The 23,384-nt window shown below is 45.6% G+C and overlaps 1 protein-coding gene across 1 annotated transcript; it reads left to right on the forward strand.

The window, feature by feature from the left end:
• Positions 1 to 9,972: 9,972 nt before the first annotated feature.
• LOC309879767 (carnosine N-methyltransferase 2) lies at positions 9,973 to 21,726 on the forward strand (the record flags this gene model as incomplete). Its single annotated transcript, XM_082763945.1, has 8 exons — positions 9,973 to 9,998; positions 12,068 to 12,129; positions 13,624 to 13,762; positions 15,536 to 15,588; positions 18,641 to 18,748; positions 18,862 to 18,992; positions 19,586 to 19,679; positions 20,695 to 21,726. The coding sequence occupies 8 exons, from the start codon at positions 9,973 to 9,975 to the stop codon at positions 21,048 to 21,050; spliced, it is 969 nt and encodes a 322-aa protein (XP_082620071.1). The 3' UTR covers positions 21,051 to 21,726.
• Between the last annotated feature and the right edge of the window lie 1,658 nt (positions 21,727 to 23,384).

Below are 23,384 nucleotides of genomic sequence, written 5' to 3' on the forward strand. Positions count from 1 at the left end.
ACACAAAAAGTTTGTAGAAGGTCTTGCTTTTTTAAATGCTTCAAAACCACTGAAAAGTTAAATGTTGTAAACATCTGGGAGCATCTGGAGAGGGTATGTGTTTATAATAGTACGTGTTGCAAGTAAGAAAGTGCCATCTTGTGGTATTGACTTGTATTTATAAGCAAATAAAACGCTAAAGGGAGTGAGAATATTGCTTCTGGTATGTTGAATTAAATGTGTGTAAACAACATTCATTATTAGTCTTTTACTGTGTCTGGGATTGAATTCTGATTTCAAACAATTCTGGCATGTTTTGCGCTGTAGTGATTAGCTGAAGAAATACTGTAGACAAGTACAAGTTGAGAGAGTAATTGCAGATCTGGAGAATGCTTGGTCTTATTTTTAGCTCAATGCTACTTCTTATTTGAATAATTAGAAGGGGAAAAAAGAATTATTGCCAGCCTGGCATCTACATGACCCTTGTCAATGTGCAGCTACTTCACAGTGGCTCATCACAAGAGAAGAGCTTAACTAGGGCAGAAGGCAGTGCCTGTGGCGCCTTCTGAAAAGAAAGCGCCCCATTACAAAATAATGGGGAGAGAAATCTCCCCATTACAATTCTGTCAATGCCCAGAGATGCTGCTCTGTGCAGTCAAGCACGTCCTGTGTTTTGTATTTTGTTAGTATTAGACACTTTGTCTGGCCTCTTCTGCTGTTTGCTTTGTTTCTATTAATTATCTTTGATTTTCTTTTGCTTCTTTATCAGCTTTGATTACTTTGTCTGTGAAACTTCAGATCGGCTTTCGAAAGTGAAGCAAAATGTAAAGCGGAGCTTTTTTCTCCCTTGCTGACACCAAGACAATGAATATGGATCAGAATTTTCATTTCCTTTTTTTACCACATCCATTTGCTTGATAGAACAAGCTTGCCAGGCTAGCTTTTCCTTGATAAACCTAATAAGGAAAAAGTGCTTTCCAACTCCATATTATTTTATGCCTTGTTTGTGACTTCAGCATCCTTTAAATTACTTCATCAGATGGCCAATTTCACAAATGGACCTAGATGGGAAACCTCTTTAGGGGGAGCACATCCTGCCCACGTGGAGAGCGCACTTTGCTTCCCGGCTGAAAGCCAGCTCTGGCTCACAGCACCTGGAGCGGGGCTGGCCCGGGGCCTCCCCAAATCTGGGAAACCTCGTGGTGGTTCTGCTCTGTGGTGGAGCACTGCTGCTCTCCTGTCCCCAAGCTGAGCTTCGACCCCAGCAGAGCACAGGCACAGGCCCAGCGACAACACAAGTCCCAAAATGGCCAACCATGGCGCATGTGGGGGTGGCCTGCCTGGGCTGCTGCCAGTAATGGTGGCGGTGGTGGTGTGGGTTGGGTTTGTTGGGTTTGTTCTCATGCAGGTGTTTCTCTGACCAGCGAGCTTCATGAGTCCGTATTGAATTTGTTTCTGTTGCATTTTGTCACTGATGGAAAAGTGGCTGTGCTAACAGTGCAGTGCGGGTGCCCTGATGGAGTCAGACGCTCTCTCTTTATGGTAACTGCTTTTCCACATGGGAGGTATTTATTTTCAGAGGATAGAAAAATGACTGCATCTGCACTATGTCTATAAATACACAGGGGACAATCAGATTAATTATCATTTGCTTTGGTAAAAATGGCTGTGTAAAGGTGCAGAACAAATACCATAAATCTACCCAAGATTATGTTAACTAACTTATTCTCCCTCCTGAAATAAAAACAAAACAAAAACCACACTCTCCCATACTTGCATTAGGTAGGGAAGATCTACAAACTTCTTAAGCAATGGTAGATTTGATAAGCAAACATGAGTATTAAGACAACATGAGTGTAAGACTATTCACCCAAATAGGATATTTTTAATATTTAAAAAGTGTTTTAGTATTAAAAAAGTACAAATTAAGTAAAGCTGTGTTCCCCCTCCAGGCCCTGACTTTGGGGTGCCCACGAAGGCACAGCACAGCCCCAAACACAGCATTCATTGCGTTCAAGTCATGGCTATAGGAAAAGAGCTCGCATATCTCATCACAAAACTAAAGGACTGCGGTGAAACAGCTCCAGCCTCTTATTTTTTCCCACTGGTATGTGCTTGTAGAGGTGTTTTGCAACCTTGCCGTGATGGCAATAAGCCTTTATCTGAACAAATTGATCCTGAGACACTGGAGTTTGTCTCCAAAGCTGCCGCCTTGCCTGCTGTTTCTATCCTGGCTCCGAGCAGGTACAAATAATGAATTAACTGCTGGATAAGCCCCATGGTCCCCTTAGCAATTATTCTGGCTTCTACCATAGCAGACTCAATTTGTCCTGCAGTAAGTACAATTTTCTGAGAAGTTAGTTCTGGTTCAGGCACTGATGATCCACATCTGTGCAGCACAGTTGTTTTTTTGGGGGAACCAGTTGTGAGCCAAGCTGTCAGGAAGAGCCGTACATCTGCATGCAAAAAAACCACACTGCTCAGTGCTGTGGTCCTTCAGAGGATGCAAATATTAGGTCAATTAGCAGAGAGAAGAGCGGTGTAAAGCAAGCAGTGGTCTCCAGCACACGGGCAGCGTGTTAGCAAGCCTTGCTTCACAGTCTCAGGAAGATTGGCGCTGGCAATTACACAAGGATTTCGATCTCAAACATGTAAAATTTGTTTGCAGAAAGTACTGCGGGATGGAAATGCAGGTGCTGGTTAGCAATGTTATTTCATACAGCTGCTCATTAATTCTGGGCAGGAAGTGTCATTGTATGGTAAGAAGGAGCACCACCAAATTATGTGTTTGAGTAGCAGCAGAGGGGATGGTCACCACCTCCAGGGGGACAAGCAAGCTGGGTGGTGATGGGGAGCCATCAGGCAAGAGATGCTGAATGCTTGAGCCTTTTTGCTATTTGGTTTATCTTAAAGATGCTCAAACATGGTGTAAAACAGGACATGATTTCCTTATTTTGCCGTTCTAGCAAGGTTTGTAAGAGTTTCCATACCAGCTTCATCATTGTAATCAGAGTTTCATTCTTTGCATCATATTCTGCTGAGTCAAAATTGCCTGGCCTGGTAAAAGTTACAACATCTGTAAACAATGATAACTATACAGAAATGGTGTTAATCAGGTGTGAAACCTCTGCTGCATCTCCAGAGTGCTCCAGGTGCTTTGAGCACACACATCCTGCACACAAATAACCTCCCCGCGTCACGCCTGTGTCCGAAATGCAAAGTCCACTGCTGAGACAGTTTGGCAGTGAGGCTTTATGGTATTGTGCCCAATCTCTAAGTAGATGCAAAGTCACGGACAGCATTATATCCTGTTTACTCATTTTGAATATATTATTAAGTGTTTATTGGTACCAAAAGCGCGTAATTAAATAGCATGCCAGCTGCAGATGAACACTGTATCGATGACAGCTCATGGCACAGGAGATGAGTGAATTTTATTAACTTCATCATTTCCAATCCTCAGCATTATAAAGAACTCAGACGTTTCCTATTACAGCTGCAGATCTACCTTAACATCACTAAAGCAATCATACGTATAAACTGAAAAATAATTAAAGGCCTGGTGACAACTTGATAACACTGGGTAATTAAAGTGTTGGTAACAAAACCTGAATTTTAATTTTTCTCGCTATACCTGATACTAGAAAATGAGATGGAAAACATCCTCACTATAGGAAAGCTCACCCACGAATGTATTACTTAAGGAGGAGCAGGTGCCAGAGCTGAGCACTGATTTTCCTGTGACATTTGGTGCTGGTCCTGCCATGATCTGTCACACCTGCCTGGGCTCCACCCCACCTCCCAGTTCAGTGGTCATGCCCCTGCTGGGGGAATTAGCTCAAAAACTGCTTGGGGAAAAGGAAATGAGATTTTGAGGCTGGGTGGGAGAGCAAGGACATGTGGAGGGGGCCAGGACATCGTGGCCTGTTGTTGTGTAGGTGCCCACAAAGGCAAATTTGCCTCTAATAAGTATATATGATATTAATAGTTTGACATTGCTTCAAAGACCTGTTTAAACAACATTGCTGAAGTCTCTAAGCTGTACCATGAGTACAAAGAGCACCAGAGAGTGAGCACCGAAGACCATTTTGGCTCTGGTTGCATCCTTAGTGTTAGGACTGGCAGTGAGTGCCTCTTCAACGCTGTTATCTCCTCCACTTCTGATCCTTTCTAGGTTATCTTTTTATCCTCTGTATCCTTGCCACCTCATTTGGAAGCTCTTTAAACCAGTCTATTCAGTCTTTACTTGGGATTCCAGTGAAAATCAAATTGTAAGTAGAAAACAAGCAAGAGTTTTGGTAGGCCTGGGACACAGGTGATGTCTGGGGAATGGGTATCAGTCTGCCTTCCCAAAGAGCAGTAAATCTTGAGATGAAACAAAGCACAAATACCCCAGAAAACACAGACTCTGCTCCCAGAAACCAATAATCCCAGGTAGCAAAAGGGGAGCCGTCAGGAGGCAGGGAGGAAAAGAGAAAATATTTTGCCGGGGGCTTGCAGCTCCTGTGCTGCAGGGATATCCTCCATGAAGCCTACTCCCACAATTACAAGTTTCTCAGACATTTCTGTAATTCACACAGTCTCTCCCTGCTGGAGCTGCAGGTAGCTCTGGACAGGACTCACCTACGGCACCCAAGGGATGGGCTGGGGGTGGCGTGGGGTAGTGGGGAGCCCCCAAAAAGCAGCAGCACTTCTTTTTCTTTTTAATGGAACCCAGCAATCAATTTTTAGCAGCTCATGGAGAAGCGATTTGAAACACAAAGCAGTTTCCTCTCCTTCTGCCCCCCAGTTCTGAAATCGTGGCTTGCTCTGAACCGATGGCTTTATCTGCGTGCTTTAGGCAAGAAGGATAAGGTAAGAAGGCAAGAAGGTAAGAAGGACAGTTCGTCACTTAAATATGTGAATGCTTCTCCCGGTCTTCCAGATTTATCATTCTGATACAAGATTATTTTGCTTTTAGGGTACTTACCAAAGCCTTTTCTCTCAGACTCCCTGTCGGAGCTGATTTTTCAGCCCGAGGCACTCTGACTCCCCTTCCCCTTCCCCTACTCACCAGCTGCTGAAAGCTTTCACGAAATTGCCTTTAAATGAACCTGTGCCTGGACTTCTTTCAAAGCATCCGGGTGGTTCCCGAGGTCCCTTCCAACACGAGCTTTTCTACGGTCCCAGGATACTACGAGTCATCTTTAGGGTGCCCCATCATATCCCGGTGGCTGGAAATTTACCATTAAAAACATGCTAGGAGAGCTTTTTCCCATTCACCTGACTCTGGGAGCTGGGGATTAACGAGAGCTCCAACATCCCAATGCCAGGTGCTCGGTGCAGCAGCCCAAGGCCAGGGCTGGTGCATGTAGGGCCCTCGTGCACTGCGTGTCCCCGTATCCCAAATGTGCCCTACAGACCAGGGCTGACCCTGCCTGTGCCGCTGCCAAACCAGTCTTCCTGACCGTGTTTCTTTTCTTATTCATAGGGCAAACGCCAGTCTCACAGGAGGAAGAAAAAATTGCCTGGAGATTTGACTGCTGAGCCTGAGGAAAATCTCCTGACTTTTTTTTCCATGGTAAATGTTCCGAACTATGGCCACTTTCAGAGATTTCCTCTTTCCTGACAACCCCTTTTTTCCCCCACTGTGGTCAATATAAAGCACTTTTCCTTTCCACAGCCTATAAAAGAAGGCTAATCCGCAAACTGAAAGCCAAGTCCTCTGCCCTTCCCGGTGCTGAGCCGTGACGCAGAGAAAAATACTCTGCCAGCAGTAATCACGTCGTAACTGCTGCCTGAGGCCTGCTCTACACAGGATGGGAAGTCAGCAAGTGATATGTTTCCAAATGACCTCTGTCAGTGCCTAAGAAGAAAAAAGCAAAGCCCACAGCAGCCCGTGTTACTGGGAAAGGCCGCCTCAAGCACTACCAAAAAGAGCTGAGGGGAAAAAGAAGAGCAGAAAAGTGTCCTTGCACCACCATCTAGTGGCTGCAGGTCGCTCTTGTTCGGCAAAATAAATCCATAAGACCCTTCGTGAGGACATTTTCTCCCCTGCTTCTTAATGCCTTGCAACCTGCCAAACGATGCAGCACATTGCTGTACCTGTATCAGAAATGCTGGGCTGAGACACAGCTCCGAGATGCGTTGTATTTCTGTGGTACAGCAATAAAAGCTCCAACTTCCCATAAATGTGCCATATTTTCAGCCTCTCTTGAACCAGAAACCCTGCTCAAGGAGCGTTTCTCAAGGCTCAGTCTCCACAGCCTTACCTTTTGCACAGCTGACTTTGAAGCAGGGCCAAGAGCTCTTCCATGGGCAAGTCTTTACACATCCGTACACTGGTGTTTCAAAACGCCCTGCTTTGGGGCACCGTGTGTCAAATACGTTGAATCCTGCCGATGAAGTGTTGTGAGCAGCCCCTTCCCCAGTCTCCAGCTGCTCCAGGCTGGCAGCAGCACAAGTACAGCCGTGGAAAATTGAAATTATGAGCATATTTTCCCCGTTGAAGACCTGTGAGCTACTGAGGGTAAAAGGCACACTTCACCATGACCGTCTCTGCTCTCAGAGATATATTTTTTAAACGTTTTATGGTCTGTAGAGCAAAAGCTGGTCTTCACCTTGAATCAAATATCCTTTTTGGAGGTGGTCACATTAGACACCCCCTCTGCCCTTGCCTTAGCTCAATAATTACATTTACATGAGATATGACCTCTAGTCAAATAGTCTGAAAAAAGGTTTTTTAAAAGCTCTGGAAGAACTGCACCAGCAGCCAGACTTTAATGAAAAGGCAGGAAGGGCTGTGTTAGAAAAAAATTGATCTCCAGACCTAGAAGCTTCAGTTTTTTGGGGAGATAGATTGAAATGAAACGCCACTGGGGCAGGCGCTTCCCCGAAGTAAGCCCCAGGGGCTGCCTGCAGAACAGATGGGTTTGTTTTCCTCCAGAAAAGAGGAAAAGTGGGAAGAGTGGCCTGAGGCTCCCTCTGCAAAAGCCAGGGCAGGCACAAGGGTGTCTCCTCTTCCCGTCCAGCATGGGCACATGCTGCTGGTCTCCCAGTATGATGATCCCTGCCTCTTCTGTAAGCATCACGCGGGTGGTCATCACTGCGGTGCAGGGACCAGGACATGCTGCTGCTGTGCATTAAAGTACGTAATGGGGATTTACCCCATCCAGGTGTTGAGATGAAGAATTGAGATGAAGAAATGAGAGAAGCATTGTAAACTGAGAAAATGTTTTTAATATCCAGATCAACCAACAGAGGCACTGAGATGTGTTTGTGTTTCCTTGAACGAAGAAAATACTGAAACTAAAATCTAACTGTGCTCCTAATCGAGGTTTAAATCCAGTTTGGGTAGCTCCCAAAAATACAGGTTTTAACTCAGACAGATCCTGATGGGTTCTTGCTCAAGCTCAGGGCTCTGTACTGCCCCAAGGGCCCAGGTGGATTATGATAACTGCCTCTTACAACCGGTACTTATTTTGCTTTTTTCAGTGCTTATCAGAAGTCATACTCTTTTCCCCATAGGAAAAAAAACTGCACATGCATATACTGAATTTTAAACTCCAAGATTTGATTCTACCTGGAATCTGCTAAATATTTAATAGGATTAGTGCAAAATAAAACTTATTCCATAACGAGAAATCTTGTTATTAAATACAGAATTGCTAGTTATCTTACTCTGCACCAGATCTTGCGTAATGTAGAATAATGTGTGCACCTTCACTTAGGTACAAAAACTGATGGGTTTACCTTAGAAATTTTGTCTAGAAAACAGAAAGTATCTACCTGATGAAAACACTTCCATTAAAAACAAAACAAAACAAAACAAAAAAACTGCTAAGGAAGAAAAGAGCTCTGCTTATAATAAAATAAAAGCTGCATTTACATGGACCTTAATCAATTGTTCCAAACTGAGTTAAGAGATTTTTAAAAATAGGCTAAAAATACCACGAGGAGCTCTGTAAAAATGCTGAGAGCCTTCCTGACATTCATCATCCTAAAAGCTGATCGCTGCCAAATGTTAGAAGATAAATTCATTGAAATTCCAGGTACTCACCAAAGTGAAATTGGCCAGGTTATGATTTATTCTTTTTTAAATCCTCACAGTTCTAAACAATAACAGCAACAGCAGAATATCAAAAAATCCCAGGTGGAAATGTTTGGGAAGCAAGAGGGCATAGAAAACTGGGATTTAAAAAAGGATTTTTATTTTATTTTATTTTATTTTATTTTATTTTATTTTATTTTATTTTATTTTATTTTATTTTATTTTATTTTATTTTATTATTTTATTTTATTTTATTTTACTTTATTTTATTATTCTTTTTTTTTTTTTTCTGGGTAGAGCTGTTGCCCAGCACGTTTTCTATGGAGCGGTGCAATCCAGGTGTATGTGCTTGACCTGGATTGGAGCAAAGCACAGATTACCTAAACCCTATTTTCCATCATCAGTCAGTCCCAAACTGAATCCACAAGCTGCAAGGGCACCGGGAGCAGGCACATGAGGCAGATGTGCCCAAACCATGCTCCCTGCATCCCCAGCTGCCTGTCCCATCGCATCCCAGTTGAATCTGAAGCTGCAGCTCGGAGGTAGGGTGAGTCCCCAATGCATCCCACCTCAGGCCAGTGGCTCAACAAGCCATGCCGTGAGCCCAAATTCAGCCTGGATGACATGCCATGGCAAACCGATCAGGGATTTCCAAGTAACCAGACGCGCTTATTTGGAGGCACAGGTCTGAGGCTTGTCTCTCCACAGGCTGATGGAGAAGGGGACACTGAAGGGGCATGGCACACGGTGGGTGACATCAGATCCTAAGGAACAGTGGCTGACCTGTTCCTGCAGGGCCAGCAGCTCCCACACTGGCTGCAGCCTGTAGGGAAACAGTGGCCCCCCCCTTTTATTTTTTTTGCCAGCAGGCTGCCCTTAGCTTTAGTCATCACCCCCCTGCAACCCTCAGAGCCCAAACCCCAACCTTTCTACTTGCACGAAACACACAGTTCAGCATGGATTTAGTCAGGAGCTTGCCAAAACACCCAAAAGCACAGCGTGCCAAGGGTCCAGCCCCCAAAGCTGTGGCTCCTCTGAGGGCTGGCCGTGCAGCAGGGCTGTGCACAAGGCGCCCTTGTCCCCTGTGCCGTGGAACAAAGGCCGCTGCTGTGCGCTAATGCCGGCGGCTTGGCGGCGGGCAGGGGGGTGATGGGGCGGGCACGGGGTGGATTAGCCTCCAGTGATCCCACACGGAGCTTTCTGAGCACCCTGCAGCTCCCAGACGCTGGAGGTTTCTCCACAGTTCCCTGTTGCTCCGGGAAGGTAAGGCTGCGGGGTGCCCGGCCTGCTGAGCGCAGTGCCTCAGGGTGGGGCAGGCAGGGTTTTTGGGGTGAACGCTGAGAAAGCGAGCAGGATTTATGTGCCTTCTGCCACTAGCTCAGGGAAAGGGTCTTGTGGTTTAGCAAGACCCCCTGGCCACCCAGCATCCCCTCCCCATGTCCCCATGATCCTGTTCCTGCCCTGTGTCCCCTCTCTGGGGATGTTGGTTGGAGGCACGGCAGGGCTGGGGCAGCCAGCACGAAGGAGAGGCAGAGTTCAAAGCAAATTAAAAAGTACATAAAATAGCCCCTGGGTCTGCTTGGTAGAGGCTGATGTCCCCTCAGCCACTTCCACCGGAGTTGTAAAGGCCTCAATCTGTCCCTTTTTTCCCCCCTTAAAAACAGCACTGCTCCTTGCCAAAGCGTTTCCCCTGTCATCCCCTGTGAGGGAGGATGGCACTGGGGACGTCACCGCTCGCACGGGGCTCGGGTTTCCCGTTTTCACTCGAGTGACACTGTCTGTCCTGACAGGTGCCGGCAAGAGGCCACCACCAGCGTCCCCACAGGCTGAGCGAGCGGCTGGTGCAGAGCAGGACGCCGGTGGCAATGCTCACCTAGGGTACCCGAATCCAGGCACCCACACACGGTGCTGCCACCACACACACGCAGCCAGGTGGAGGAGAGACCCCAACTCCAGCCCCAGCCATGGAGCCGGCCCCCGAGATGAAGAGGTATGTGGGTTTGGGAAGGGCATCCCCGTGCAACGTGGGGATGTGTGTGATTTGGGAATGAAAGCACGTGTGCTCATGTCCTGGGAGGGCTGGGGGCTTTGTGGAGAGATTCTCTGTGTTTAGTGGTGATGGAATTAGAGAGATGCTGGGCTCGTGGTTTGGGGTTTCAGTCAGCCTCCAGGGAGGCAGGAGCAGGAGGCTCCTTGTGCCTCTGCCCACGCTGCTGCCAGAGGGAGCCTTTGGCTGCCGTGCTCAGTGCTCCCGGTAGGTTTCGGAGTCCTGGACTAGCTGTGGGATGGGCAGCTCCAGCCCAAATTGTTACAGTCAAGTCTATTTTTAATCTGTATGTCCAGAGAATGGAGAATGTCCATTTATCCCCAGTGATAAGTAAGGCTGTTCCACCTTACCAGCAACAAGAATTAAGCAGTTTTAGAAACCCTGCCCGGGGAGAAACACCGAAAACCTCGGTGGAAGAATTAACTTGGCATCATCCTTCTTGGTGAATACTTGTGCTGCACAGTCTGTCCAGGCCACCTGGCAGGTCTCCTGGGATGGCTGGAAACATTTGACCGGTCAGAAATGGAGTACATGTCCCCGGACCATCTCTGTGCAGGGGGTACCATGCCACCTCTCAGCATTTTAGTGGGAGATTTATTCTGAAAACCATCTTGCTCGGTTCAGCCAGCAGAGAGGGCAAAAGAGTCCTCTCTTTTGACAGGCAGAGACGGATGAGGTCAGAGGGTTGAGTGGAAATTTGAGGGACTGGCCTGCAGCCAAGCTGGAGCTCATGGAGGGAGGCTGAGTTCAGGCTCATTACTGCTGAACTTTTGCAAGGCCTTTTCTGGGAGATTTGAGATCAAGATGGTAGAACCGAGACCCTTGATCTGCCTCTCGGGAGTCAAGGGAGCTCTTTCTACAGGATTTTGGCCATGATCTCCTGTAACGGACTGTTCTTGAAGGACTCTGGCACTGTCCCAGCATCTCCGAGTATTCTGGGACACCTTAGTCTCTTCTTCATTCACCAAAGCAGTGCATTATTTGCACACGTGCCCATTTCCATGCTACTTGCTATCACAGTCATTGTATATTTGTGGTTCAAAGCCTCCACTATAAGACTCCCATTTTTCTTTTCCACCTCCTGGCTTGTTTCCTATTCATGTGAGAGCTTTTCCCTGGCAGAGGGTAGTTGAGGGCTGCTTACCGCTTTTGCAGACTGTTTGTCATGAAGCATTTTGTAACGACAAAGCTTTGGGAGCAGCAATATGGCTAAACTGAGGTTATACAGGAGTATCACTCCTAAGTAGAAGATGACTTTGCATAGGTAGCTTCATGCTAAAACTTTCTTTGTAGAAACGAGGTCTTCAATTTCGTTTCATACCTTCCTGAAATGGTGTCTCATCCCTATTTCATAGATGTGGCACATTATCACAGGAAAATGAAGATGTGACTTCATTGCTGGAAATCTTCACACGCACAAAAAATAAACAAAAACCTATATTAAGAATGAAAACAATACCTGAATGAAAATAGTAATGGTACAATGACTTCTTTGCCTTTTTCTCTTTGAATCCTATGTCTTCTAATATTCACCCAAGTAACATTTGCATCCAGGAAAAACTGAAGTTAAAAAACAAAAGCAAAACAAACACTGAAACATTGGGCCAATCAATGCACTTCAGATGCTGAAGCTCACTATAGCCTTTTCCTAATTTCACTGTTATTTCTTCTACTCCATTCATGATTAAAGGCTTCACAGAGTGTGTAATATCAGTTAATCTAATGCCTTCCACCGTATTGACTGGTTAATGATTCTTCAGAGGGAGAAAAAGCTTCCACGGCACATCTCAGACAAGCAGTGGTGCAGGTGGCCACTCCATCGGTGACACTTCTGGGTGATCAGCTAACCAAGAAGTTCTGACTTTATTGTAGTAAAAGAACACAGACACTATTGATTATTGAGCAAGGACAATTTGTCCTGGAGTATCTTCCTTTTGTTCTGCATTTTCAATGCAGCTTCATAAAAGCGTACAGGTTCTTCAAATAACTGAAGTGCTATACTTTCCTTACAGGAATAGGTTCCCCAGCATGAACTTTGAAGCAGAGATTCTGGCAGCTCCACACGATAATTCAGGTATTTGGGAGAAAAATCAAAAACCGAAAAGGAGATGAAAGTAACCTACCCACTCCACTTGCTATCACTACAAATATATCTTGTTTTGGAAACAGAGTTGGAAGTTGTTAAAAAAACAAACAAGCAAACAAAAAAACAGGATACTGCACTGAATACAGTTCAGGGGATGTCCGATATACACTAGAGTATAGTTCAAAGTGCTGAGGTTAGATATTGATACCTTTTCCTCCAACAGGGCTAGACATTGGATTACCATTCATACCTTGCAGAAAAACAGCAGTCAGGGACACTGGTTTTGGAAAAAGCATTGGCGTCCAGTTAAGATTGCACAGTCCTGCATGACAGATACAAAGTCTTTTTATCAGTAGCAACTAAAAGCATAATTTCAACAAGCAACTCCTCAAAAGGCAAAAATGAGGATGAAGATGCTCTGCTGAATCCCGTCCTGGCCTTCATTCTCATTTTGTTTAGGAGGAAAAGCTGGTGTTTTTTTTTTTTTTTTTTTTTTTTTTTCTTCTTTCTTTCTGAACACTACGTTTTTAACGCCAATCTCAGATGTTGAGGCTGGCACTAGCACTGCATCCCTACTGCAGTCTTCTGTCTGCAATAGTCCCCACAGACAGTAGTCAGCTGAATGGCGAATTCTGGTGAGCCTCAAGTCCTAGTCTTAGCATTGCTCCTCAGACCCAAGCAGCTGGCCAGAGCTTGTGCCCTGGCAGGAGCACCGTTGTTAGGATGAGACTGCAAGAAATTGTGTTTTTGCAATAATTGCCTCCATCTTCTTGAGTTGCCCTGGGCCTTTGTTCAGAGCTGCAAATCTTAGTCTTGGTGGCCTGCACTTGAGCATGAACCCATTCAGCTGAAATGCTGCCATCTGCCCTCATGGCTACGAGCTGAAACTTCCAGCAGGGAATTCACTTACCCGGCAGAGCACGGCTGTCCCACGCCAACGAGAGTTGGAAATGAGGCGCACGGCATTAACTATTTTTGCTTCAGCTGCAGGTGTGCGTTTTTTGTGTTGCATCACCCCAATAGCAAGTGTGCCAGCAGCTGGCGGTTTCATTTACGCTGTCCAGCATGTGCAAGAGCCACAGCCCTTCCAGGTCTGGACTTGCTGAGCAATTGCCTTCTCATTCTTTGCCTTTAGTACTTCAGCCACTTCCCTTTCTGCAAATCGAGTCGTATCCAGCTAAGCATCTTCAGGAAATAATGGGGCCATTTTCCTCAGGGCAACCTGCGGTACTGATGGTGACTTAACAAATATACTGGTGTCAAGGGGCATCAAAGAATATTTATCACACCTTTAGTGTCAACAGACAGAAAGTTTTCACGTGAGCCCACTTGCGTGGATGGCTCCTGGGCTCTGTGTCCTCCCGAATCTCTGGCTTCTGTTGGGTTGGGCTGGGTTTGGTTTGGTTTCTTCCACGAGGTAAGTGTTTCGATCCTTTATTTGCCTTGAAGTCACTAACATATAATTCATATTTGTTTCTCAAGAGCTATATGTGGTCCCCTCCATGAGAAGTCTCACGGCTGAGGAGTATGTGGAGGCCTTTAAGTCATTTTTGGATCATTCAACGGAGCACCAGTGCATGGATGAGTTCAACAAGGAAGAAATGCCTCGCATCATGGCAGGGTAAGGAGCGCATCCACCGAGGTGTGAAAGCCGTCTGTTATCTGGGGAGGGCAACCTGTGCATAAGGGTCAGCAAACATGTTCAAGGGTTCTCTGGGGCATGAATGAACTTTCAACGCTTTTCAATTTTAAGTCCCTTAATAGTGGTCTTTAGGATATTCAGTTTAATGTCTCAAGTATACACGTAATTTCAATTAATACATTGTGTTGCTTCTCATCTTATGTTAGGGAAAGAATCAAGACCCTATTTTCATGTCCATCTGCTTTCATTAGCTGATTTTCAAAGGATTAACGATTTTTGGATTTTTTTTTCTCCCCCTCCTTTTTTTTTTTTTCTTCAAAAGAAAGCTCCCTCTTGTGCTCTATGCCTGCTTTTGGGACTTCATCACACATCAGTCCAAACAGAAACACATCTCTAATTCTATTCTAGTGACTAATTCTTGCTTTTCTCAATCCCCTAAGACCTCCTTATTTCTATCCTAAGTCGATTTGCATTGCTTAAGTACCAAATGATAATCAGTTTTGTGAAGTACTGATGTAACATATTAAGCCTGTGTGACTGCAGATAGTTTCAGAACAGGCTAGATCCAAACCACAAGAAAAGTCTTTCAAGTCTGGATAATTTTTGGATGCTGTAGAAACTGTATTCTCCTTTGAGAAAATCACTTAGGCAGGTGACTTTAGATGCTTATATCTATATCTGTGTGTCTCTCTATCTATCTATCTAAAGTAATAGAAGCAATAATAGAGAAAGAAATTGTTAGGGGAAAATTTAAATGCAGCATTTCTTTATGTGAATTTTAACCAATACTGTTTGCTGGACCGATACAAAACATTGTAGTTTAGTAGCATTCTAATTTGGGGTTGGTCTGAGCTTCCATCTTCCACCTGTGACATCTTTAATCCTGGAACAATACACCTCAAGCCCTCACTAGAGCCAAGGCTCCCTGACTTGCTCACAGCCCCCAGGATTTCCTACTCTGTCCCCTCTTTTGAATCATTGCTGTGGTGTCTCTTGAGATTTCATACAGGAAACTCTGTCCCTCTGCACAGGCCTGAGGCAGAACAAGGCCACAAAGTACTTCCATGTAGAGCAGCAAGCAGCCTTGATCCCAGGAAACTCATCCTCGAGCCAGGCTGTTATGAAATACACTGCCAACAACCTCATGATTTTTTATTTTTTATTTATTTTTTTAATTTTTTATTTTTGAATCTGAAGTAGTTTTTCTAAGGTAAAAATTATTGAAGTTTCTGACCTTTGCTCCCAATTTCAAGCCACGGTGAATACTGAAAAGAGAATATTTACTGTCACACGGATAGCCCAACTTTTGATTTTTTTCTGAGCATTTATAGCCAATGTCAGAAAACCTGACTTGGCTCCTGAGGATGAAGAGGTTTACCCCAGCTCACCTTGTCCCTACAGCCCTGGCCAAGCACAGCCTCACTCCCTGCAAAGGGAACCCCACACCCCAGGTTTTCTTGAAGTTGTTTTGCATGGTGCCAGCCACAGCTTGAAGAAAACTCTGGCAAGGGAACAGAAACACTATATCCTGCTGCCTACTGTACTTTTAAAATATGAGCCTGCTTACACAGGGCCAGATCCTGCCAAAAATAAGTTATAGCTGGGCTCCACAGGGATGCTCGAATTTTCATCTCAATTCATGTGGCATATCTCAGTAAAATTCCTGGGCCACCGTGGCATCCGGGATATTAGAATTAAAACACAGAGTTGTGTGACACAGTGTGGTTGAATAACGTGTACTTATAATTTCAGCCTTGGCAATGGAAAATCCACGATAAATGTTCTGGGCGTGGGGAGCGGCACAGGTAAGGAGCTGAACAGCACAGCTGATGCTGGGGGGTGGGGGTCCCAAGGGGCAAGGGAAAGCTCTACCCAGGTTCTGGGCAATGGGGAGAATTACTCGAGCATTAATAACAGTATTTGTCATGGAAATACCTTCCTCTTGATGACTTTCTCCTGACTATATATATCTAAAAGCAAGGAGTCCTCCAGGTTAGGTAGGAGAGCACCTTCACACCTCATCGGAAGGAATTACAGACACTTGGGATTTGTTCCACCCAAAAGGTCATGCCTTAGAGTCTCCCCCCCAAAGGCACCTTCCCACATTGTGCATTGCCTTCAGGGTCTGCAGAGGTGAAAGCTGGGCTTTGTTTGGCTGCAGGTGGTGCTCAACCAGCAGAGATGAACGTGAGCTGGCCACAGCTGTTAGCAGGGGGCTTTGTCAGCTCCTTCAAGATGTGCTTTTGAGAAGTTATTATTGTTTTTATTTGGTAACAAGTGGCGTTTTACTGCAAATGGTATTTCCTCCACCTCCCCCAGAGAAGAAAAATCTTTTGGCAGAAATAACCTTAAAGCTGTTGTAAATGCATTTTTGGAGGGGAAAAAAAAAAAAAAGAAGAAGAAAAAAGCATGCAGCTTTGCTCCTAGGGAAACTGGGAGGAAATACAAAATAGAGAAAAGAAATAGCAGTTTAATTTGTCAGACTTTGAATTTGTTTTAAAGTATTTTCAACTGAATTATAAGTGTTAATACTTTCTATTGAAAGATTTTTTTCTCACTTGTTTTGATTGTTTTGCTGAGTAAGAGGAAAATAGCAGTGATTGTTTTCTCCAGCTGGGAATATGCTGGAACATATAAGAGAGTGAGGAGGAAGGAATCGTTCAGTTCTCAATTACACTCCGTTCTCATTAAGTAACGTAAAACCGACACTCTGTTTGACTCCAAGAAAGCACAAGGGAAAGGGGAACCCTTTACACTGCCCTCATTTTTCCTTATTTCCTCTTCAGAAGAAGTTTCAATGGGAAAGAAAAGCCCTAAGGCAGGCTGGCAGGGGCACAGGCTCGCACCCTGCAGCGTGCCGAGGCTGCCTGAGCTGAACTCGTGCGTGCTGCATGGGAGTGAGCCAGCGTGGCACCGAGCGAAAGGTCATGTGTGATCCCTGACCTTCTCGGGCTTGGACTCTGGTTTCACACGGCCAAAATCAGTTTAGTTGACTGAACTATTAATGGGGATTGTGACCCTCTCTGCATCCTAAAAGGCTGCTGCTTGATCCTGGCCACGCTTGCTCATTCAGCCCTTCTTCCCTCGGCTGTCAGCTCCCGACGAGTGACCAGGTGGGACGTGGCTGCTGTGGGGCTGCACCCCCATTTCAGCAGTGCCCCGATGTGGTTTGTGCTGAAGGGTTGTTGCTCTCAGCTTCCCTGGTTTTCTGCAGGAGGCACGTGAGCCTGGGGATGGGGAAACCTGAGCAGCATCAAATGGTGAAGCCCCAGGGAACATCTTTGCATTTTATTAAACCTTCTGAGCCCTGTCTTTTCTTTTTTTTTTTTTTTGTGGGGAGATCTTGGGAATGTCCTGTTTGACCTCACAGAGCATGTGAAATTGTTGTCTTACCCACAGACTTTCAAGGTGTCAGCATCTTTGCTTCAAATTCAAGCCAGCAGCTCCCACCTGCCTCCACCAACAGAAACATCCAACCTGTAGGAAGGTGGTGACCATGCAAAGAAAGAAAAGGAAAAAAAAAAGATTTTTATGTAACCATTCATTCAAGGAAGATCCTTGCAGCAAGATGTTGAATCAATTTACAGTCCTAAAGGCCAGCTGGTAGTGCCTTGGGCTGGGGAGCATCAGCAATTAGCAGTTCCCAAATGTGAGCTCCCCACACAGAGCATTGCTGCCCCATGCCCTGGAGCCTCTGATGGTGGCAGAAGTGCATTTCAGCAGCAAAGGGGTATTTTAAAAGTGATTTTTTAAAAATGTTTTTGTTTTGTTTTGATTTTAACTCTGTAAAGTTCTGTAATCCAGTCTTTGAATTAGCAGGTGATAATGCCCTTGGCAGTATCATCAGCAAAAACACACAGTAAAACAGAGTTTCAGAGTAGGAACTCCTCTGTCCCAGCTCACCCGTCACACCAGTGCCAGCAACGAAACTGCCTTCAATGGATGCAGCCTCAGCCTCTTTCCTTGTGCCTCTGGCCAGCCCTGCACTGCCCCTGCCACGTGTCTCAGGGGTGCTGGGCACCTTTCTCCAATTTCAAAAGACACGTCCTTCCTTGGATGTCAGCGCAGTGCCAGCATGACTGGTATTTCCCTCCTTGAGTTCTGTTTAATGTAACACCTGTCAAAGATGACAGCTTTTCTCATAACATGTCCATCCACTAAAAGGCTAGAGAAGATGCAGTATCTCGTGTCAAGCCCTCTGTGTGTGACATTTTCGTGGGCAGGACTATTTTTAGGCTCCACCATCAGCTACAGGCAGGATCCTCGCAGAGATCCACTGAAGGCTGTCACCTCTGTTGTTTATTTCCATAGTCCCACACAAACCAGATGGACTTTGTACACTTGGTGCATCACAGCCTTTCTGATAGAGAGCAAGGGTGACCTGCATCACCTTGAAAGGGGCTGGGTATTTTCTAGGACAGAAAGACAGACTGAAGCTTGCTCCTCCTGAGCTCAGACTGTGACAGAGGAGCACCAACAGCTAAATATGCAGTGCCAAATCTCTCCCTGTCCCCATGCTAACTTTGTGTTTTTCTTGAAAACTAATGATTCCTGTTATTTTTTTAAACATTGATCTTTGATTATTTCAACCTGTTTCTCCCATGACCCAGAGTATTGCCATTAGTAGGTTTCTGCTCAGTTGCTTATCTCTTCCTTGTTCTTAGTCTTATCTCTAAGTGTATGTTAACTCGAGCAGTTAGACATCATGATAAGGCTGTTACTGTCTGAGATGCCACCATGCAAGGTAGAAAGTGCCTCACTTCTGCTTTGGGGATTTCCGAGCAGTAGGTGCACTGGCATCCTTTCATCACCATTCAGGTGTTGTTTTTAAATAATGAATTTGTGTTTATTGAATAGGTGAACAGGATTTGAAAATGCTCAGGATCCTGCAGGCTGCACATCCAGGGGTCCTTATTAACAACGAAATCGTAGAGCCCAACCCACAGCATGTGGCTGCTTACAAAGGTGAGGCTCTTTGGGTCACCTCCACAGCCTGGGGTACAGCCAGAACCGTTGATTTGTATGATGATTTGTTCTGCTGTTCTGTGATATTTTTTTTTCTTCTACTTTTTTAACAGAGCTAGTTAATCAAGCTCCAGATCTGCAGGGTGTCTCCTTTATTTGGCACCAGCTCACTTCCTCAGAGTATGAACAACAGGTGAAAGAGAAATGCATAAACAAGAAATTTGACTTCATACATATGATTCAGGTAAGGAAGTATTTTTTAATATAAAAGTATTACATTTCAGCACTACCTTCTGCTGGATGTTGGGGGGACTGGGGATGAACACAGTTCTCCAGCAAACAACAGCTTCTGCAGCAGCTGTACAAATATTAAACCTCATTCCTGATCCACCCAGGTTTTGGTCTCTGGTTTTCACTGGTTTAACTGTATGGTGGGTAGTAAAACAGGACTGTTGGACAGACACTTAAAACATCACACAGAGACCAACAATTATGCTTTGCCACTTCAAAAAGCTGGAGAGTTTTTTGACCTAATCAGAATAATTTGGATGGCATTGAATGGAAATATTAGTGAACATCTCTATCTGTATCTGCACTCTCACACAGGGGCCTCGGCCGTGGGAAGTCAGCAAAGATAGTGAAGAACTTGCCTAAAAAGTGATTAAAGGGATGCACACATCTTGCAGCCACAACACTGCTGGGCCTGAAGGGCGGCGCTGGGCGGGAAGCGACGGGGAAGTCGTGTAAAGCACCAGCTCTATAGAGAGGGCCTAAACCCTTGCAGGGCTCTTGCACCACACAGGAGGAGTAATGGCTGCATGCAACTCTCCCTTCCAGATGCTGTACCGTGTGGAAGATATTCCTAATACCATCAAGTTTTTCCACAGCTGCCTCGACCACCAGGGTAAACTCCTGATCATAATTTTGTCAGGTAAGAGGGGTGTCTCATTTTTTGGCATCATTGCTGGTATTTTGAAGGGCTGTGAAGTATGAGAGCTACTAGTAATTGCCTCAGGATTTCAGTAGCAGTAATTCCATCACAATTAAATGAAACAAACGTATCACATAGGGAGCATGCAACCATGGGCTTAGTCTCTTGGACCCCAATGTCTGATGAGACTACAGACATAACCTGCGTGCTCTTGCTTCCCTGCATGAAAAGTAGATGAATGACTACGTACCTTGTGGAAGCCTCCTGCTGTGAAATTACTGGCTAGAGAGAAGTGTGGCTACTCCTGGAGGAAAGCCAGTTCTTGTTTATGGTGAAATGAAATCCATGCAAAGACAGCCTGAGCTCTGGGGCACTTTGCACAGCAATGGCTAAAAACCCAGCAGGCTGAGCAAGGGGAGCTGCCCAGAGCTGTAGGGTTTGAAAAAGAGGCATTTATAAATTCATCATACTTATTTTTTTTTTTTAAAAAGTGTTTTTTCCACTGTGCCATTCATGAGTTCCCAGCTCATGGAATAGTGGACAAAACACACTTCCCCATGTTCAACATTAAACCTCCCTCCAGCACCGCTGGGACGCTGGTTTCTCTTGCTAGCTGGGACAGACTTTTTCAGGTATATGCTTTTGGATGTGCACTTAAAAATGAGGTTCAGTGCATAAAAATGCCTGTGCTATCAAAGGGGCACTTAGGGAGTAATGTGCATGTGCAGGCTCTGTGCCCTGATATAGTTGTGTGCACTCCTTTGTCCTTACAAACCCAATGCTGGTGATGGTCTCTTGGGAATTTCTCTGAAACAGGAGAGTTTTGGAGGGATGGCTGCAGGTGGTCATGTTTTTACCCATCTTTATGAGTGGACTCAAGTGAGGGGAAAGCCCTTCCACTGCTCCTGGCAAGGTCCATGCCAGCAGCGAGCATTTCAGCCCCACTCAGTCTCTGCACTGGCTGGTGCTGAGCTGCCTTGGCGTTGTAGGACTGACCTCTCCTCCCGCTCTGCAGACAGCAGCGGGTGGGCCAGCTTGTGGAAGAAGTACAGGCACTGCTTGCCTTCAACTGACAGTGGCCACTACATCACCTCTGACGGCATCACGGCTGTTTTGAGGAGGCTTGGCATCCAGTACCGCGTCCATGAGTTCCCATCGGGCTGGGATATCACCGAGTGCTTTGTCGAGGGGGACCCAGCCGGAGGCCAAATGATGGATTTCCTGACGGGGACGAAAAACTTCCTGGGCACGGCCCCGCCGGCACTGCGGAGGCGTCTGCAAGAGGCTCTCTGCCAGCCCGAATGCAGCAGCAAGAAGGACGGGAGGGTCATTTTCTGCAACAACCTGAGTATGATCGTAGTTGAATCCTAGAGTCTGGACCAACTGCAGAGGCCAAGTCAGGGTGGTGTTTGGGTGAGGTGGTTGTAGGGGGGCATGCAGGAAAGTGGGGCTCAGCCTCCTGTTCCCAGTCTGGAGCAGCCTGCGACATCAAGGATGAGCTCTTTGTCCCATTGAGGTCAACAGGGCCAAGATTTCCCCCTGGAAATCTAGTCCAACCTTAGGAGAACATGTTCCAGAAAGTAAAGAGCTGCATCTCACTAAAAGCCTGCATGGAAGGTGTTTTCTTTAATGGTATGCATCCTCTCTCAACTGGATCTCCAGTTTTCCATACAGACAGCATGTTTACATACCTAAAGGCATGTCCATGTGACTAGGTGCCAGGAGAAGGCTGCAGCCCCCATGCCAGCTGCATATGCACCCGTTTCTTCCAACTGAACCTGGACAAAACTACCAAGGAGTCCCCGCTGCTTTGCCCCAAACACGTGCCTCAGTGCACCCTGACTGGAGCTGCTCGCTGCACTGCACTAGGCTATTACAAAATTGTTATTTTTTAAATCAGCATAGCTATTTACTACCCTGAACATCTCAGCATCTCGCCATATAGACATGTCTTAAAAAGTTTTCCACCTTTTTGTTTGGAGAATTTCTGGATTACAGGATAATACTTGCCCTGTGCTCTTTCAGGCAGGTATTAATTTTGTTACTTTCTTACTACTGTTTTTCTCCATGTAAAATAAAAGCCTCTTTAAACCAAAGAATGTCACATCTTGCTCTGTATATGTGGGCTTAGAGAAAATGAAGAGCAAAGAGGCTGTTTAGTTAAAATGGTACTTTGCATTTTTCTATTTTTTTATGGAAACACTAAGTGCTTCTGTAAGTGAGAAAGGTGACCCTGAGGATGTGGAAGAGCCGAGCTGAGCTGCAGCCACCTGGCTCTTGCCCTGCACTTACCCATATAGGTGACTGCAGCACAGCACCTACATTACTTAAATACAACGCATGGGCTTAAGATGGTCACACAGGTAAGTTGAGACTACTTCTGCACGGTTCTGAGCCTTTCAGAGGGCTGAAGGAGGTACTGCCAGGGCAGCTGGATGGAAAGGGAGACCTCACCCTGCATTTTGGGCCATGGTGCTGGGCAGACTATGGGCTGAGCACATGTGCAGAAGGGGCTCACTGTCCTGCCGGCCCCATTGCAAATAGGTGTCAGGGCAGGAAGCACCACCTCAGATGGGAAATAGCTGCAGGTGCAGAGCTCATATCCATAAGCTGATTTTTCATGTTTAAGCCGGAAAGTGGTGGGCCCATGCTTTTCAGGGACATTTCCTCTGAAACTACTGTATGGAGGGAAAAAGGAAAAAAGGATCAAAGTGGAAAGCAGTATGAAAATGGTAGCATAACATAATCTCTGGAAGGACCATGGCATCCTCATCTGTAAGTACTACTGATTTGGCTCTTTCTTTGTTGTCAGCTTAAGAAATACCAACCCCAACTGGACAGCCTCCTCTGGAGTACCCTGTACCTATGCACAAACTTTCCATTTTGATCCATAACATTCTTATTCTACAGTTGCCTCCTTTGCTTGCTTACAGCACGGGGCAGGGAGTAGATGGCTGGCCTGGTGGACAGGCTCTCAGCAATGCTCCTATGTCCTCCTTCCACTGTTAATTCCCATGCTTTATTTCCAGGTGTTAGTAATGTCTCTGTTTCTCTCTAGTAAATTAAAAGAAATATATATATACCAAATATCAGGCTGGCTTTTCAAGCTCCAAAGAACCACCGACTTGCTAAGTTCCCCCAGATTTTCCCCAGCCCAACAGCACTTAGGCTTTCACTCCTCCATGCAGTTTCCCGAGCAGATAGGTGCATTTCCAGTAAGCAGATGCTCAGAAAAAATCAGTGAGATGAAAATTTACTCGTGTCTTTGTAAATCAATGCACAAATGCTCAAAGAAAATGAGCACTTCAAAGCAGGCTGTTCAGTGTCAGCCCAGGGAGATGAAACAGGGCACCCCATTAAAACACTGCTGTCTAATGCTTTAGCTGTAATTTTTCTTTTGATTCTTGAACAGCAAGTCATTTAACAGCATCCCTGCATGTACACCTGGAGGAAATACTATCCTAAGTGCCTATTCCATTTATTTATATATTTATTCTCGCTTTAATACGTTATTTATTAACTATTTTTTGTGCTGTATAAGACATGCTGTTTTCCCAGGCAGAAGGTCGGTCTTGGAGGTGACCACGAGAGGGCTGCAGCAGCTGGCGGATCGGATCTGGCTCTGAAAACGTTTGAGATGCTGAGCTGGAGGAACAGAGCCAAGCAGGCAGGCAGGATAACACTGCTCTGCCTTAGCTCCCCTCG

Source organism: Aythya marila, assembly GCF_965140915.1.
Source record: "Aythya marila genome assembly, chromosome: 6".
Lineage (NCBI taxonomy): Eukaryota > Metazoa > Chordata > Aves > Anseriformes > Anatidae > Aythya > Aythya marila.